This window comes from Mustela erminea, chromosome 17 (assembly GCF_009829155.1).
Source record: "Mustela erminea isolate mMusErm1 chromosome 17, mMusErm1.Pri, whole genome shotgun sequence".
Classification (NCBI taxonomy): domain Eukaryota; kingdom Metazoa; phylum Chordata; class Mammalia; order Carnivora; family Mustelidae; genus Mustela; species Mustela erminea.
The window spans coordinates 7,035,251-7,052,611 of record NC_045630.1 but is presented as its reverse complement, the minus strand read 5'-3'; the positions used below and the strand labels follow the sequence as shown (position 1 = coordinate 7,052,611).

General features: G+C 42.2%; 1 protein-coding gene across 1 annotated transcript in view; it reads right to left on the bottom strand.

The window, feature by feature from the left end:
• The window catches only part of KMO (kynurenine 3-monooxygenase), a 46,214-nt gene extending 31,600 nt beyond the window's left edge, over window positions 1-14,614 (bottom strand). Inside the window, 1 exon segment of the mRNA XM_032319401.1 lies at window positions 14,282-14,614. Coding sequence (XP_032175292.1) covers window positions 14,282-14,335 — 54 coding nt within the window. The 5' untranslated portion in view covers window positions 14,336-14,614.
• Between the last annotated feature and the right edge of the window lie 2,747 nt (window positions 14,615-17,361).

Sequence of the window (17,361 nt, the reverse complement as noted above, 5' to 3'; positions counted from 1 at the left end):
CCCTGGAAAATAATACCAAGAGCTTACCCTGATCGAAATTTCACATCTTTAGGGTGATTGTGTGGTCAATATGTCTGCCCTGGTGGGCTGCACACTGGTTGGTCACCATTTGATCCCTGGCCTCTACCATTGTGTCTGCAACAAAATAAGTACCTGATCAGCATTTGTCAAATGTATAAATGAATGAGAGAGAGATTACATTGTTAAATAAAATTTGTAATGAAACCAAGTCAAAATTTATTGACCATTTATGATGTATGGTTTAATCTACTAAACTTTAGGGATCTAAAGATTATCCAGCTAAGTCCTTGGGCTCAAAGACACCTAATTCAGTTAAGATGAAACAAACAGGGGTGCCTGGGTGGCTCAGTGGGTTAAAGCCTCTGCCTTCGGCTCGGGTCATGATCTCGGAGTCCTGGGGTCGAGCCCCGCATTGGGCTCTCTGCTCAGCAGGGAGCCTGCTTCTCCGTCGCCCTCTGCCTGCCTCTCTGCCTGCTTGTGATCTCCATCTGCCAAATAAATGAATAAAATCTTTATAAAAAAAGAAGTGATCCAGAGAAAATAGCGGCCCTCAGGGAGTTCGCAGTCCTGTCTAGGTCTTCATTTTTTCTAATATTATTTGTATATTTTTAGTTAATACACATATACATTAATTTTTTCCTATGTACCGTCCCTGTGCTAAGTGCTAGAGACACTACAGACAGCAAGTTAAACGCAGGCTTCTCAAGAGGATTAGAGTCGATTATAACACAAGGTGAGCAGCAGTTTGAAAATGGACCCTCAAGCCAAGTAAGGGAAGTGGAGTGGGATGGGGTATGACTTCCTGGAAAAAAAACAAACTATAAACTGAGACTGAAATAATGTGCCAAATAAGGGTGGGGGAGTCAAGAGGAGGGTTGTAAGCAAGAAGGAGCACATGACAAAGATTGAAAGTATCTACTAGAAAGAAGGAAACAGAGAGATGGCGTTTGGGAAATCCTAGTGCTCAAGCACGATAACCACGAAGTGGTTGTTATGTTCACCACTCTACTCAACTTCATCTTTTCAGCCTTATGAAGGAGGTATTGCTGTTTTCTTGTCCTACAGGCACTGTCACTGAGGCACAGAGAGGTAAAGTGTCTTACCTAAGACACCACAGCTAGTGAGGGCTGGAGTTGGTGTGGAGATTCAAGTGGATCCAGTCTGGTTCCAGAACATGAGCTCTTCATCAATAAATTAGAAGTGTGTTTGAATACCATTGAAGATATAGTTGAAGGTAAAGACTATGAATTATAGTGACACCAAGATGTGAGGTTAGGTTCTATTTTTTCTTACAGCTTTGGACCACCTGGATTTCTCTACAGAGGGTTGAAACCAAGCAGGGTGGGTTTGGGCCATGTGGATGGGTTGGAAAGCAAGGACTTGAAGATTTTAGGTGGATTGAGGGACAATAACACCAAGTTGGACGACATGGAAGGAAGACAGAGGAAGGCTTCTGAGCGGGGAGGAGTAGGCGGTCCCTGTGAAGAGCAGATGTAGCACTAGCCACTGAAGGAGGGAGTTAGGAGGTTTTTAATCAGAGTCCGAGGTCGAGCTCTATTATAGTCGATGGGGCAGTTCTGTGGGATGACAAGGTCCAAGCCCAACATGGGCCATGGGACTTGGAGGCTGAAGTATGGTGGAGATGGAAGATACTGGAAGCATGCAGGTCAAGGACAAAGGGGCTGGAGATTCATGTGGGTCAACCATGTGAACTTTGAGAGTCACTAAGGGTGATGGCAGTGCTGGATATAGATAACAATGATGTGAATGTGCAGAAGTCTTCAGGACTGGGGGCAAGGGGCTCAGGGGTTGACGGATGGCAACAGGAGGGAGGATGGCTTTGGAAGGGAAGGTAGCGGTGAGACGTGGGAGAGAAAGATCACAGAGCTAGCTGGGGGCACATCTGGAAGGTGGGAGGTCTCCGAGGTTCTCAGCAGCTCCCTGGTATATGTGGGGGCTGATGAGGGGGCCGTGCACCTGGTCAGAGTTTAGGGCCTCTTGGTCAGGCCGGGTGTGGGCACAGGCAGACCCGATTCCTCTTCTATTTCCTCCAGGTTTTACTCCTCTGCTCCAGGGCACCTTGACATGGAGCACCTATGTTTGGGTTTTGTTTGGTTTCTCTGGGGTTTTGTTTTTGGTTTTGTTTTTTAAATAATCCAGTGATTCAAGCATGAGCTCCTCTCACCATTCACTGACACTGTGGCCACCAAACTTTGTTCCTATCATTCTGTTTCTGTAGACTGGTGATAGTTATTTTAAGAACTTTGCCCCTATTTAAACCATTAAGTGTGTGGAAAGGTTTCAAATTTAATTTTTGCAAAGCAATACATATTTTCAGTATTATGTAAGGCCAACCAAGAAATCCATGTTCAATTATTTTGTTAAAATAAATATGCCAGGGTTGGAGTGGGGGATAAACAAACGGATCATACTCTGTATGATACCCTAATGGTACCTTCATGTCACCATGCATTTGTCCAAAGACACAGAGTGCAGCTCAGTGTACACTGTGGACTTTGACCCATGCAGGGTCATCACTTGCACAAAATATCCCACTCTGGAGGAAGATGCTGATAATAGGGGATGCTAGTATGTGTGGGAGGTGGAGATATTGGAAAATCTCTATACCTTCCTCTTGATTTTGCTGTGAACCTAAAACTGCTCTAAACAAAAATCATAATAAATAAACCAGTTCACCCTTGCAGCCACTCCTGAAATCATGAGCTCATTAACGGTTAGAATTGATGTGTCAGAAGAGATCATGACAAATTGTATTTCTTTTAATCCCTCCATCTGATTGCTTTCAATTCCTTAATCTGAAATGACTTCCTCTCCGATTGCTGGCATCACTTTCCCAACAGGGGTCAAGCGGTCTCAACCAACAGCATGACTTGGTGCCGGCACAGAATACTGTGTGTCTCAACAGCTTTTCCTTCACTTCTCACGCTTTTCCAGCACACCCTGGACACTTCTATGTTTCACTAATCAGAGATCCTTTGATTTCAACCACAGAGGATTTCCTCCTGGTAAACACAGACAACTTAAATCTTTCTTCCTTCTCTGTTTTCTTTTGATTTATGAAAACTTGCCAGTCTATCTACATTCCTTCCTTGTGTGTGTTAAAAAATATCTAGTAAAGGCACTAGCACTAGCCAGTTTGCTTTAGGGAAAAGGAAACTAGAAGGTTACAGTGAAGTTGATACAATAAAATTAATCTCCTCCAAAGGCTAAATTGTTCTGTGGCATTTAAGAAAAAATTAAGGAAGCGATTAAAGGCTAAGTGGAGTCTGTCCAATTAGGAAAGGAGAGAGGCTTCAGAAGCTCCCCTTTCTTCCACAGCCTGTAACACTCACGGCTCCTCTCATGGTAGGGAGTGGGACGGGGAGGGATACTAATCAGGAGACCCGCAGGGTCAGGAATGTTGGAATAAAGCTACATGAAGTAATTTGGAAGTAAGGTTAAATATAATCTTGGTTCATGAAAAATCAAGTGCTGGAGAGAATGAGGGCCAGGAGCAGCTCTTACGCACCACTAGCAATGACCTCATCAACCACATCCCCAACAAATCTGCCTTGTCTCCTCAGGGCATGTACTCGGGAGACACATGCCAGAATGCTCAGAAGAACACTTTTCATAACAGACAAACAAAAACACTGGAAACAGCCCAAATGGCCATCAGGGAGGAGTGAACAAATCAATTACGGTATATTCACACAATGAAAGGCAATGATATGAGTATTTTAGTAATGCTATAAACGAGAAGAGTAAGTCCCAGACAACTTCATCCTGCACGATACTCTGACAAAATAAAGATGAGTGAAGCTGAATCCCGGATACATGTATCTACATAACTTTTAGGAGTATGTATATTATTTATGTGTACATATAGGAGATAAATATATCATATATACATAAAACACACACATGCACATATGCAAGAGAATCATAAACACAAGATTCCAGGCAATGCTTATACGCTTACAATGGGTGAGGGAGAAGCAGAGGTTAATACAAGCCACCAGCAATGTGCAGATTCTAGGGTTGACGGGTGAGTTCAGTTGCTGCTGCTGCTTTTTAGTATTAATTTTAAAAAGTCAATAGAAGTCTTCTCCAAGCTCACGATGTGTTCAGAATATGTCCTGAAACAAAGATTATAATTCCAGGGGTCCCTGGGTGACTCAGTCGGTTAAGCGTCTGTGTTCAGCTCAGGTCATGATCCCAGAGTCCTGGGATCGAGTCCTGCATTGGGCTCCTTGCTCGGTGGGAAGCCTGCTTCTCCCTCTGCCTGCTGGTCCCCCTGCTTGAGTTCTCTCTCTATCACAAATAAGTAAATAACATCTTTAAAACAACAACAAAGATTGTAATTCCAATTCTGTGTAACTAAAGTTCGACTAAAACTAAAATGAAAGCATACCGGTAGATACTATAATGGTCCAGCCATAAGGATTAGTAACATGGCTAATAATTATTTCCCCTCCTCTCTTTCTATAAAATGTGCTTTGTGGGGACAGTCAGCGGCCTCTTTAGCGTTATGCTGGGTAGGACGGCTGATTAGACATGAAGTTACAAATGGGAAGGAAAACGTGTGTACCCCAAGGCGAGCCCCCCACAGACTCTCCGTTAAGGCTCAGCCGGCTTCTGAGCAGAACCAGAGATGAGGATGGTGAGGGGAGAGAGGAAACGGGACAGGGTTGGACCCTTGGGAGCAATCCGCACTTTGTGTGGTGGGAGTTCTGGGACTTCTGCCCTGACAGGGATAGGACAGCTCTCTCAAGTTCACAGGCAATGGTGAAACACCTATTTGTTCTGAGGCATCCAAAGTTGACAAGAGTAGATTGTTTTGATCATAGAATAATCTGCAAATTAAGAGCTTTTTTTTTTTTTTAAAGATTTTATTTATTTATTTATTTGACAGAGATCACAGGTAGGCAGAGAGGCAGGCAGAGAGAGAGGAGGAAGCAGGCTTCCCACTGAGCAGAGAGCCCGATGCGGGGCTCCATTCCAGGACCCCCAGATCATGACCTGAGCTGAAGGCAGAGGCTTACCCCACTGAGTCACCCAGGTGTCCCTGCAAATTAAAAGCTTTAGTAACAACTAGTCTAGCCTGTTTGTGCATAAGCAGAGCTCTGAGGAGATTCCTCGGTTATGTAATTCCGGGTTGACCCAGTTGTTCTGTTTTTCTGCCTTCTTTTCCCATCTCCTCTTACTTCCTTCTCTCTAAGTCATGGGTTTTGGTGGACCCCACCCTGGTCTGCTCTATGGGCACCTAACTTACCATTTAGAAACACTGTTTGAAAATTTCTTTTATGTAAATGCTCCAGTGTTTCACTGGCCTGCCTTTTTTTTTTTTAAATATTTTATTTATTTGTTTGAGTGACACAGAGAGAGAGCACAGGAGCCATGGGGAGAGAGAGGGAGTGGGATAGAGGGAGAGGGAGAAGCAGATTCCCCGATGAGCAGGAAGTTGGTCTCAGGGCTCGATCCCAGGACCCGGGGATTAAGACCTGAACCAAAGGCAGAAGCTTAACAACCAAAACATCCAGGCGCCCCACTGCCAGCCTGCTTTTATCAAGAAGATTTGCCAAATTTCTGTGGGTTCCATGTGACCTCTCCAGCAATGATCATTCAGACATCCAATGATAATGAGAAAACTGTATCTTTTAATTTGTAAATGCTGATCCTAGTAGGGAGGGGCACTGTGACTATAAAAATGTCATGCATTTTATGCCTCGTGATTATAATGTGTTTGAAATTAACTGATAGCATGTTAAACACATGTCAACTCTTTGACTTTATGAAGTGCATAAAACTCTCCCTAAGATTCCTAGGCTTTTCCGAGTTTGTCCCCAAACAGAAAAGCCTGTTTATACCTCCTACTCATCCAACTATATTTTGATTTCTCAAGAATTTGATCTTTGAGCATATGAATGGAATGAAAAGAACCAGAATGTTAACTGCACTTTCCATGAAATAAGCACATAAAAATGTCTTCACACTTTGTTGGTAATGATTCCATCTGCCAGAACCGCATACGTTCTGAGTTTTTATATTTAAACCTTACCCTGAATACGCCAGCTTGTATCACCTGGATGTGGTCTTTGAGGGCAAGCAGCAGTCTCAACCTTCCTTCCTCCGTGATGCTTTCTGCGGGGGCTCTTAGGACTTTTCCTCCAGCCTTGATCCATCTTGTGAACTCATCTCTGACTAGCGAACCTCTTTCTACCTGGGGGGTCTTACAGGTTTCTCCATCTCAACGTGCCTCAAATCCAACCCATTCATCTCCCTCGAACTTCAAACGTCCTCCTCCTCCTTCTGGATTCCATAGCTTAGAGGCTGGCAGCGCTGCCCACTAGTTCACCCAACCAGGACACTTCAGGGAACGCTGAACATCCCGTTCTATTTGCCAATACATATTTAATCAGACAACACGTCTTGTTGATCCCCTTGAGGCTTTCCCAAACAGACTCTCTATCCTACCCCCCATTCTCTTTTCAGGGGTCTCATGACCTTTCACCTGAATGATGGTGTCGGCTTCCCAGTCTCTACCTATCCACGCCACGCTCCATAGACTGGGTGTCTCCGGAAACAAAAATCAGAGGATGCATTTTCTGTCTTATAGCCCTTTATTTGCTCCACAGAAGTCTGCGGGGAAAAGTACCAAATTTTCAATATGATCTAAAAGATCCTTATATGTGACCCCAACTTCTCTTTTTCATTCAGTTCATTTTTTGCCATTCCCTATCTGTAATAGGCATACCAAAACCACTGCTTATTTCCTGAATATACCATGCATTTTTACACTTTAGATGCCTTTGAATACAATATTCCCTTTGCCTAAACAATCCTTTCCTGCCTTCTCCATCTGGAAAAGCTTTTGTCTTCTTTTAAGACTCATATTCTTGGGCACCTGGGTGGCTCAGTGGGTTAAAGCCTCTGCCCTTGGCTCAGGTATGATCTCAGGGTCCTGGGATCAAGCCTGGCATTGGGCTCTCTGCTTGGCGGGGAGCCTGCTTCCTCCTCTCTCTCTGTCTGCCTCTCTGCCTACTTGTGATCTCTGTCTGTCAAATAAATAAATAAAATCTTTAAAAGAAAAAAAGACTCATATTCTCAGTACAATTCTTCTTGATACCTCTCTTCCTCCAAAAGACTTATTTGCCTTTTCTTCTGTAATTCCACAAATGTCTGTATGAATATATGTGTTTTGATATCTCCCACAAAGAATGGAATTATTTACATTCCCGTCTGACTTTCCCACAGGCTGTAAGTGCCCTGAGAGTAATAATATTTCTAAGGCTTATATTTTATCACTCTTTCTATTTCTAGTCCAAACCATAATACCTGATACTTACTAAGAACACAGCATTTTTTAATAAAAATAGAAAATTAGATAAACATGAAGGAAAAAATTAATGTTCCACAATCTTACAGTGTTAAAATTTTCTATGGATATAAATTATTGGATATTTATGGATATATATTATATATCAATATATGGATATATATTATATATATAAAGTATTATATATAAGTATATAATACTTCTTTTAAAAATGGTACCATGTTGTATATTTTATTTTGTGATTTTGTTTTAAAAAATAAATAAGATACTGTGAATATATTTCCATTGCAGAAAGTATTTTATTTTTTTTTTAAAGATTTTATTTATTTATCAGAGAGAGAGAGGGGGAGAGAGCGAGCACAGGCAGACAGAATGGCAGGCAGAGGCAGAGGGAGAAGCAGGCTCCTCGCTGAGCAGAGAGCCCAATGTGGGACTCGATCCCAGGACGCTGGGATCATGACCTGAGCCGAAGGCAGCTGCTTAACCAACTGAGCCACCCAGGTGTCCCGCAGAAAGTATTTTAAATCGGAATTTGAAACAATCGCTTTACAGTTCATTGTCTGCAATGCCCTTATATTTGGATATTGAAGTTATTTTATTTTAATTTAATTATATTTAATATGTAATTTTTTGGATTGCAGTAATGGAATGGTGCCCCAGCAGCGGCGGGGCCCCAGCACCAGGCGGAAATGAAGAGAACAGCAGAATGAAAGCGGACAGAGCGCAGAGGAGGCAGGCAAACAAACAAGCTGGGAGGGGACGCTGCCAGCCTCGAGAGCCGGAGGAGTGGGTCGGATCTCTGGGTTTGTTTTTGGAACAGCTGCAAAGCAGGTGGGAGAAACCGAGGGTGCGTGGGACGAGTTATTTTTACAGTTTTGCTGTGAGTTTTGAACAGCCTCCAGACCGGGTGTTTCTGAGAGGCCATGTTAAAGATTCTTCATTGCATTTTGTTTTATTTTGAAGGACAGCTGTTTGTCTCAAGCCAATACCTCCCTGAGGCCAGCTTTAAGACATGGGTAGCTGGCCTCTTTGAGTGGACAGATTCATGAGCAGGTGCACGCATGGGTCATGGACAGACTGACTGACCATATCTGGGGCCAAATGACAAGGAAAGTAAAACGGGCAGTTAAGCTTTGAGCTGCCTCAAGTTCCTGGTTTCATCTCAGGTGCAGCTCACAAGGCAGTAAATGAAGCAGGCCCTGAAGGGTAAGTTCTCTGAATCACACAGGTAACAGCCGAATTTACAAGACACCTTAACGATCTGTCTGGGTAGCAACAAAATCTCAAGGCATTAGCCAAACCTCCCGAAGAAGCAGAGATATGGCTGAATAAGAAGGGAGACAGCTAGGATAAATGCCTCTGATGAGTCGGATCGGAGCACAAGGGAAGCTACACAAGAGATTGAGAGGAGAACCAGAGCATGGGATCAAGACTCATCCTTAGCTTGGAGCAAATTCCGGATGACCTCCATAGTCACAGAGAAACGCACTCCCCTTCTGTTGGCAGAAGGTCCTAGATACTAGTGCAGAAGGGAAGCGAGCGTTTCTCACATACAGGGCTCAGTGTCTGGGGAGTGGGAATCGAGAGTGGAGGGAACAGAGTTTAATTTACTTTCATATCAATAAAATAATAATAAAGGCTCATAGTAATTATGTCCTTTACATGGTTTGTCTCATTAACCTTTGCAGAAGACCGAAATAGAGGCCTTGCCCCAAGACTATAAAACATTCGATGGTCTCTGTGTGTCTAGGATATTGACTTTGGCAAAAGGGAAAATTCTGGGTGATATTTGATTTCTGTTTTTATAATGGCTAGATTGAGAACAAAGCTAGAGATGAGTGGATAAGGAAGTGTGAAAAGGAAGCAGTCGAATTTCGGAGTTAAAAGACATAGCGATCTGGTGTTCTGAGTGACTTTCTGGGCTTCCGGCTGATGCCTTACCCTCACTATCAGAAACTGCTTTGTCCCATTCAGGTGAGTAGAGAGTGAGCGGTAAGGTGGAGAGATCCCAGGAACCCAGGACGAAACACAGTCTAGAGCCAGCCCAGCATCAAGACCACTCTGACCCTGTAAACCCACGAGGGACTCCAGCAAATATGCCTGTGACACGCTATCCCAGAGTCAAGGTGAAGTTGCTTCTAAGGCAATTTCATGAACAGAGGTCACTAACCTGACTCGAATCCTAGGAGATGGGCACGATTATGGACACCAAGTCATAAGGATCATAAATGTGTCTCCTCATTCTGATGGTTTGAAAGACTTCACCTTCTCAATACTTTTCCCAGGAGAATTTTGTTGGTCAAACACAAGGATGACGGATCACTAAACAATGTGTAGTGGGGCCGCTTGTGGGCAGAGGAGACAGAAGAAAGACTTCAAGGCTACCCTGTGATACCTCTTTGAACGTGTGCTTGGATGGCAGGCTACAGCTGAGCCTGGAATCCTCAGTAGCTCTTCCAGCTAAAGCTCTTGGCTTTCCCCCAAAAATGAGGCTCGAGGAGCTGTAGCTGTTGCTGAAAGTGTGGCTTTCAGCATTTTCACCATGGCTCTGCTTGTTTCTACCCTACAGGTAAACACTGCAAACAGTCACCAGAAGCAGCATTTCTGAAAACCACGGACCTAAGTGTGAACATAGCTTCAGGATACCAGACAGGTTAGTTAGACTTTCTTTTGACTTCACTGGTTTGCCACTTTGTAAAAACAGGAAGAGATCACTAACACAGAGTAAGGCCACTAATGGGCTGTTTCCCTCTTCCTGCCTCCACCGCCAGAGGCTACAGAATCAGAAAGCTACCCCCATAGACTTTCTTCCAGCCCGAAAGGGAGCGGTTGTTTTTCAAATCCATTTTCAAGATCATCCTTCAAGGACGACATTCCTTAGGACACCATCCTGGTGGAAAACATTGTCTTTCTTTTAATTGCCCACAACTTGTAAGCACACGATTCCCCATTTCTGAAAGCAAACTCACACACACAAAATATTTTGTGTGTTTGACAGTATAAGGCACTGAGATAACCTTTATAAAAGGGAAGGGAGTGGGACCCAAAGATAAAACAATCTCAAAATTTAGAAAATTAAATACATTTTATGGGCAAATAAACCATGTATATGAATAACTTTTATAGGATGCAGCATGTGATAAAGGCAAACAACTTTGTCGACATTTCCAGGAGAGAAGAGGTCTTCACAGGCTGAAATGATCCTTTGGTAATGACATTGGCTGGGGGCTTGGGGAGCAGTGTTGCACACAAGGAGGAAAATGTCTAAGTTGATACAGTGATCTTCCTCAATATTCAGATTAAAGTTTAAAAAAAAAAAAGCAACAACTTTCACCAGCTTAAGATCATGGTTTAGTTTCTGTCACCTTTCATTTCTCAGTAAGAGTTCCTTCCTTGATCTGTTGATTTCTGACCTCCTTGACTTGACAGGTCTTTAAAGAAATTAATTGGTCTATCATGGGGTCAGATGATCTCTTATAGTGGGGCAAGGACAAATTCTTAGGGTGATTTTTCAGTGGGCAAGGCTACTACTGAAAAAAAATAATGTGAATTCACTGTACCCTTTGGGCTTTTTTTTTTTTTTAGATTTTCTTATTTATTTGAAAGAGAATGAGAATGAGTGGGAGGGACAGAGGGAGAGAGAATCTCAAGCAGACTCCACACTGAATGGGAAGCCAGACATCGGGTTTGATCTCTTGACCCTGAAATTGCGACCTCAGCTGAAATCAAGAGTTGGACACTTAGCTGACTGCACCACACAGGTACCTTCCTTTGGACTTCAAAGGAAAAGTTCTCAACTCTGTTGCATTTTTCTCTTTAGGGGCTGGGGAGAGTCTTTAATGCGTTAGACAGTGTAAGACACTAGGATATGGCCCATTGGCAGGAAGAGATTGGGAAAAGTGAACAGAAAGACACAAGAAAGAAGTTGAGTGAGAAAATTAGTTTGTCCTCTGTGTTTTAATTTAACCTTCTTGAATTGCTTTATTTAATACTTTGTTTCATTAGATGCTCAGTATTCAAGGTTTTGTCTATTGCGACATTTCCTTCATCGTCCGATCCTTAAGAGAGTTTTCCATCCCTCTCGTTCATTCGTCTATCAAATACTAACTAAATAATAACAGTAAGTCACATTGGACATGGTTCCAGCCACTCGGGTGCATTTGTAAATATAAGCTTGTGTTCTAGTTGGAGTAGATAGTTAATGGGCTAAAATTCAAAAATAAATAAGGTATGTAATTTCTGGTCCTGATGGATAATATTAAAACAAACAAACAAACAAACAAACAAACATAAAACAGGGAAATGATGAAGCCAAGCAGGTAGACAGGCTCAGTTCTAGTGGGCCTTTCGATAAAGAGTTGGGTTTTATCTCATTTGCAAGGGGAAACCATCACAAAGACTATTGGCAAAGAGTTAACTATTTAACTATTGGCAAAGAGTTCTAGTTACCAGACTTAGGTTTTAGGAGGACGGTTGTGGCTGCTAGGTGGAGAATGGACTGTCCGCGGATAAGAGGAGAAGCTGGGGGACCACAAAGGAGGTGGATGAAGGCTGATGATGGTCTGGACGGGTGGCGGCAATGGCCAGAGTGGACACTGATGTGGGAGGTAGAGCCACAAAGGTTTACAGGTGGAGTAAAAGAGGAAGGGAGGTTTGCACATAAAATGAAAAGGGGACTCAAACACGATTCCTGGGCATGAGCCTCTGCAATGGGGTGGGTGATTCCTTTGCAGAGTAATTTTAGTCAGTTTTTGTTTTGGGGTTTTCTTCGGTTTTGGTTTTGTTTTGTTTCGGAGAGAGAGAGAGAGCGAGCATGAGCAGGGACGAGGAGAGGGAGAGTGAGAATCTTAAGTAGGCTCCACGCTCAGTGCAGAGCTCAACTCAAGGCTGGATCTGACAACCCTGACATCATGACTTGAGTCAAAATCAAGAGTCAGGCACTTAACCAACGAGCCACCCAGGTGCTTGGAATTTTAGTTGCTTCTAATACATATCTTCTACGTTCCAGCACAGGTATGTGCCCAGGTAATGAACTGGTTACATGACAAGAATTTAAGTGTTACTCAGCAAGAAATCCACGGGTGACACCCACATTTTTATGGGTCCCCAAATCATCTATGCAATCACGTATTTGTCACCTCCCCTTTGCGAAGAGGCATTCTAAGAGGTGTCCCTGCTGCTCCCATAGTCTGAGTCTTAGACAAACACAACAGGGTCTTAACTAGTCTATCTTGTCTTAAAATTTCCACTCCTTCGCCACACACTAGCTCAAGAGATCTTTTAGAAATCACAGCTCACTTTCTGCCTAATGTCCTCCAGTGGTTTTGCATTGTGCTCAGGGTGAAATCCAGTCTTCTTGCCCTGCCCTGTAAGACCCGAGGGGACCTGACTCAGCTCACCTTCCTCAGGGGCCCCTCTTCTCTAGCCTCACTCTCTCTGCCTTTCTGTCTGCTCCTTGAACACCTCAGCGTTTCTCTTCTAGATATCGCCTCTCTCTGGAATGCTTTCTGTAGCCCCTCACAAGTTTGCATTCTTCTATTCGGGTCTCTGGTCATATACGCCCCTCAGAGAGGCTGTCCCTGACCAGACTAAACAGATACCCACAGAGACTTCCTGCAGTCCTCCCCTATTTGCATTTCTTTACAATGTCTGTCTCTCACTGAAATGATTTATTTGTTTTCTTCTCCACTCGTTCACTTCCCAGGAATGTTCACCACTGTATTCCTGGTAACTAAAACAGTGTTGGCAAATAGTGGGCACGCAGTGACATTTTGGTGAATACATAAATCTCACTTCCTGCAAAATTTTTATGGGAAAGACTTGGACTGAGACCCAAAGAAATGACAACATGTGTCACATGCATTGACCCACATGACGTGTGACAGCATTCCTTAGCAAACTGAAATCTAGAACCAGAAATGTTAGAGGAGCTGTCATAGTGCTTTGGGTGAAAAGCTCCTAAGAAAGGCAGAACGAAAGACAAGAATTAGCATAGACTTGATAAATAAATGTGTGGTATGAACTACACCAATTTCTATGCAGCCTTGAACAGTGTCTGACACATACTAGGCTCTTAAGAAATTTTTGTTGAAAAAAAGAAGAAGAAGAAGAATTTTTTGTTGAGTAAATGAATAAATGAATACCTACGAGCTAAAAGCCTATAAATGGGTACAGCAAAGGCGAAAACAAAATGGTAAGCTTTTACCAATGGTGATATTTTTTTATTCCAAAATAAGAGAGTTCTGTTGAGGGGAGAAAAATACGATCTACCTGGGGGTAGCACCACATGAAACAGACCAGCTTTGGTAAGATAACAATGGCAGCAGATAAGAGACCCCTGCCACGTCTTCTAGGTGTGAGGTAAGGCTCTGCAGTTTCGTCTGTTGTGCCCAGTGACAGGGGAGCCCCTCACTCCACCACCTAACAGTCTCCGTGGGATCACCCAAATAAGTCAGGACACCAAACAGGTGCTATTCCCCACGACCCAAATAAATAACTAGCCAACATCCTACATAACAATTTTGAATTCGCTTTTATTCTTATTATTAGTATAAATTGAGTTATTCACCAAAGGAGGCAAACGCTTGGATTAAAATGACTACTCACACTAATTTCTGTCTTAAAAACATAGCCGGCATGGAGATACATCCAATTCAATTTGCTCTGATTTTCTATTTTTAAGAAATGCTACACCAAAATGACCAGGGAAAACAGACACCTTTGTATTTAATGGAAATAAAAATACCTTTTGCAGAAAAGATCAAATCACCACGAATACCATATTTAAAATAGGTGTGTTTAAATATCAGAGAAGTTTCACAAGAAGATGTACAGTCAGTGCAAGCGACTTACAATAATTATTAAGACTAATAATAATATAATTACCACTAAGAGGAATAATGTATCCAAATAGTGTCTTACCAAGCCACCACCAATGACAGCTATTTTTTTCCTTGGAATGTCAGATGAATCCATAACTGCCAAAGTATTTTTGTGATTGTTGTAGCTCCTGTCACAAAGGAGACTGTGTCTCCTGGCGGCTGGCTCCCCGCCTTTATATTGCCCAGAGCCCTGTCCTGTGAGCCAGCTCTGTGTTTGAGCAGGGCTAATTTCCCCTTGAACTTAGAAGACAGCATTTAACTCCTTAGCGGCTCGAAGCACAATCCGCTCAAGCTGAAGCAAAAAGAATTCACTGCAATAAACAAATTTTGAAAAATCCAGCCACGTGAAGACAGCCACTCGCTGTCTTGCATCTAAGACGGGGAATTTTTTTTAAAGCATGGTCTTCCGGCTTTTCTTCTTCTGTTTTCTGCTGCATGGATACTTACTTTCTTTTTCATTCATGATTAACCATGAATGAAACTTCCCCCATCTGAAGTCCTAAAGCATCTTACAATTCTCTGGGAGAGTGAGGTCGTTTTGGTGTCACAACTGCTGTATGATTTATTCCGGTTATTAAAACCAGTCAGGAAGCACACCTAGAGCGTCCTCACGGATTGTCTCTAACAGACCGCCAGGAAGATTTTTTTTTTTTCGTATTAATAGTCTCCCGAGAAAGATTTTGAATTTGTCACTAACCATACTTCCTTTTTTTGGCATCAGATGCTAGAAACTTTAGAATCTAATGTGTGCATTGACTCCAGGGGAGATGTTTAATGCTGTTCTTTAAAAAAAAAAAAAATCTCATCCCTAAAAAAAAAAAAAAAAAATTAAAACAAAAACAAACAAACAAACAAACAAAACAGGGGCACCTGGGGGCTCAGTGGGTTAAGCCTCTGCCTTCTACTCAGGTCATGATCTCAGGGTCTTGGGATCAAGCCCTGCATCCCCTCTCTCTCTGCCTGCCTCTCTGCCTGCTTGTGATCTGTCTCTCTCTGTCAAATAAATAAATAAAATCTTTAAAAAAAAAACCTCATCCCTGAATTCCTATGATCTCTCCACTTTGTCTTCTTTCATCCCATTTTACAGGCATATTATCTACTTCGGGTGCATATTTGTGAATTGAGGGTTCTTGTGTGTTTTTTTGTTGTTGTTTGATTTTTTTTTTTTTCCTGGAACATGATGTGTAAAATAAAGTAAGAAGGACGACTTCCTCACCTCCTGGTGAGAGCAGGGAGCCTGCAGGTGAGGAACTAGTTAAAACGCCATTGAACAGCGGCCCCTCGTGGACAAGGATGGTTAGTGTTGTTAGAAAAGTACTTTGCCCTTCAGCTTTTTTATTTACTTATTTTGAAAAGGTAATACATTCACATGATATGAAATTCAAAAGACACAACAAAAGGGTCTTAGAGTAAATAAGTCTTCTGACCCTGTCCCTGGGCCTCCTGTTTCTCCTGCCCAGAGACAGTGTTTCGGTGTCTGGGTCACGCTGTCTGTCCCTCTAAAGCCTCGTCTCTTCCACTCCTGTCCATAAATACTAGTAAATTCTGTACACTTTTATACTTTCCTATACCCTATTTTTTCACAACGTATAGCTGGAGAATTCTTCCATAGAAATATATACAGTGCTCTTTTTTTTTTTTTTAATCAAGGGCCATAATGCAAAAAATTAAAGTACACAAAACAGTATACAGTAGGTACAATAACTTACTGTAAAGTACCCATCACTTAGGTCCAGGAAAAGAACCCCGTGGGAACCCTGGAGATCTATATGAGGCCTTTTCCTACCACCCCTCCTTCACAGAGGCAATTGCCATCCTAACTTCATCACTTTCTTGCTATTATTTATAATTTCACTGACATATATGCATCCCTAAAATAGTTTCATTTTACCTCTTGAAAAACTTTACTAAACTTGTGCTTTTTTTTCTTGGCGACTTGCTTCTTTTTCTCAGAATCATGCTTAAGCTCCTTCCAAACCTTTTTTTTTTTTTTTTTAAGATTTTATATATTTATTTGTCAGAGAGAAAGAGAGAGAGCACACAAGCAGGCAGAGGCGGAGAGAAGCAAGCTCCCTGCGGAGCAAGGAGCCTGATGCGGGACTCTGGGATCCTGGGATCATGGCCTGAGCCGAAGGCAGCAGCTTAACCCACTGAGCCACCCAGGGGCCCCTCCACCCAAGCTTCTGCATGTAGTTCTAGTTCATCTTTATCATCGCTTGTTATTTATCCATTCTATTGTGGATGAACACTTAGGTATTTCCAATATTTTAATATTATGAATAATCCTGCTGCCCTGATTAATTTTGTATATACACTGCAGTGCACACATGTATGAGTATGTCCAGAAACAGAGGCTTGTTGTGCACATTTTTAATCTTTCTAAATAAACCAGAGTTATATTCTGAAGTGTGGTACTCACTTTTACTTGACATGTACAAGTGTTAGGTTTGAATGTCCGGTGAGTTCATGCTCTCACTCATGATCAATTTAATTTGTACTCATTACGGATGAAGTTGAGTACTTTTTCATCTGTTGTTCACAATTTGCTTTTCTTCTTTTGCATATGCTTCTTTTCTTATCAGTGGATCTTTTTTTTTTTTAACTGACATAGGATTTGAGTTTTATTTTTTATATATGTTGCAAATAATTACTTTCCTTCTTATACTCTGATACATTTTTCCTTTTTGCTTTCTTAGTGGCCTTCCTTGGTGATAAGATACTTGTAATCTTGGCATAGGCAAATTTGTTACTCTGTCTTTTTGGCTTTTCCTTTATGTCAGGTTTTATAAATGTTTTCGATAGGTCGAATTTCTTTTTCTTTTCCAAATGAATACAAACTTTCCCCCAGTACTATTTAGTGAAAGACTTTCCTTCTGCCACTGTTGGGTTTGTCCAGTGTTCATGTGTGCGTGGACCTGGTTCTAGGTTTCTTTTCTAGTTTATTCTGTCTATTCCACACGTGCCCTTATGGAGCCGGTGGTACAGCCAAATTACTGTAACTGTAAAATAAGCTTTTAAATTTTTATTTATTTATTTATTTGGGAGGAAGAGAGAGCAGGAGGAGGAAAAAGCAAGATGGCACAAGATGGAGCAGAAGACCTAAGTATCGTCTGGTCCCAG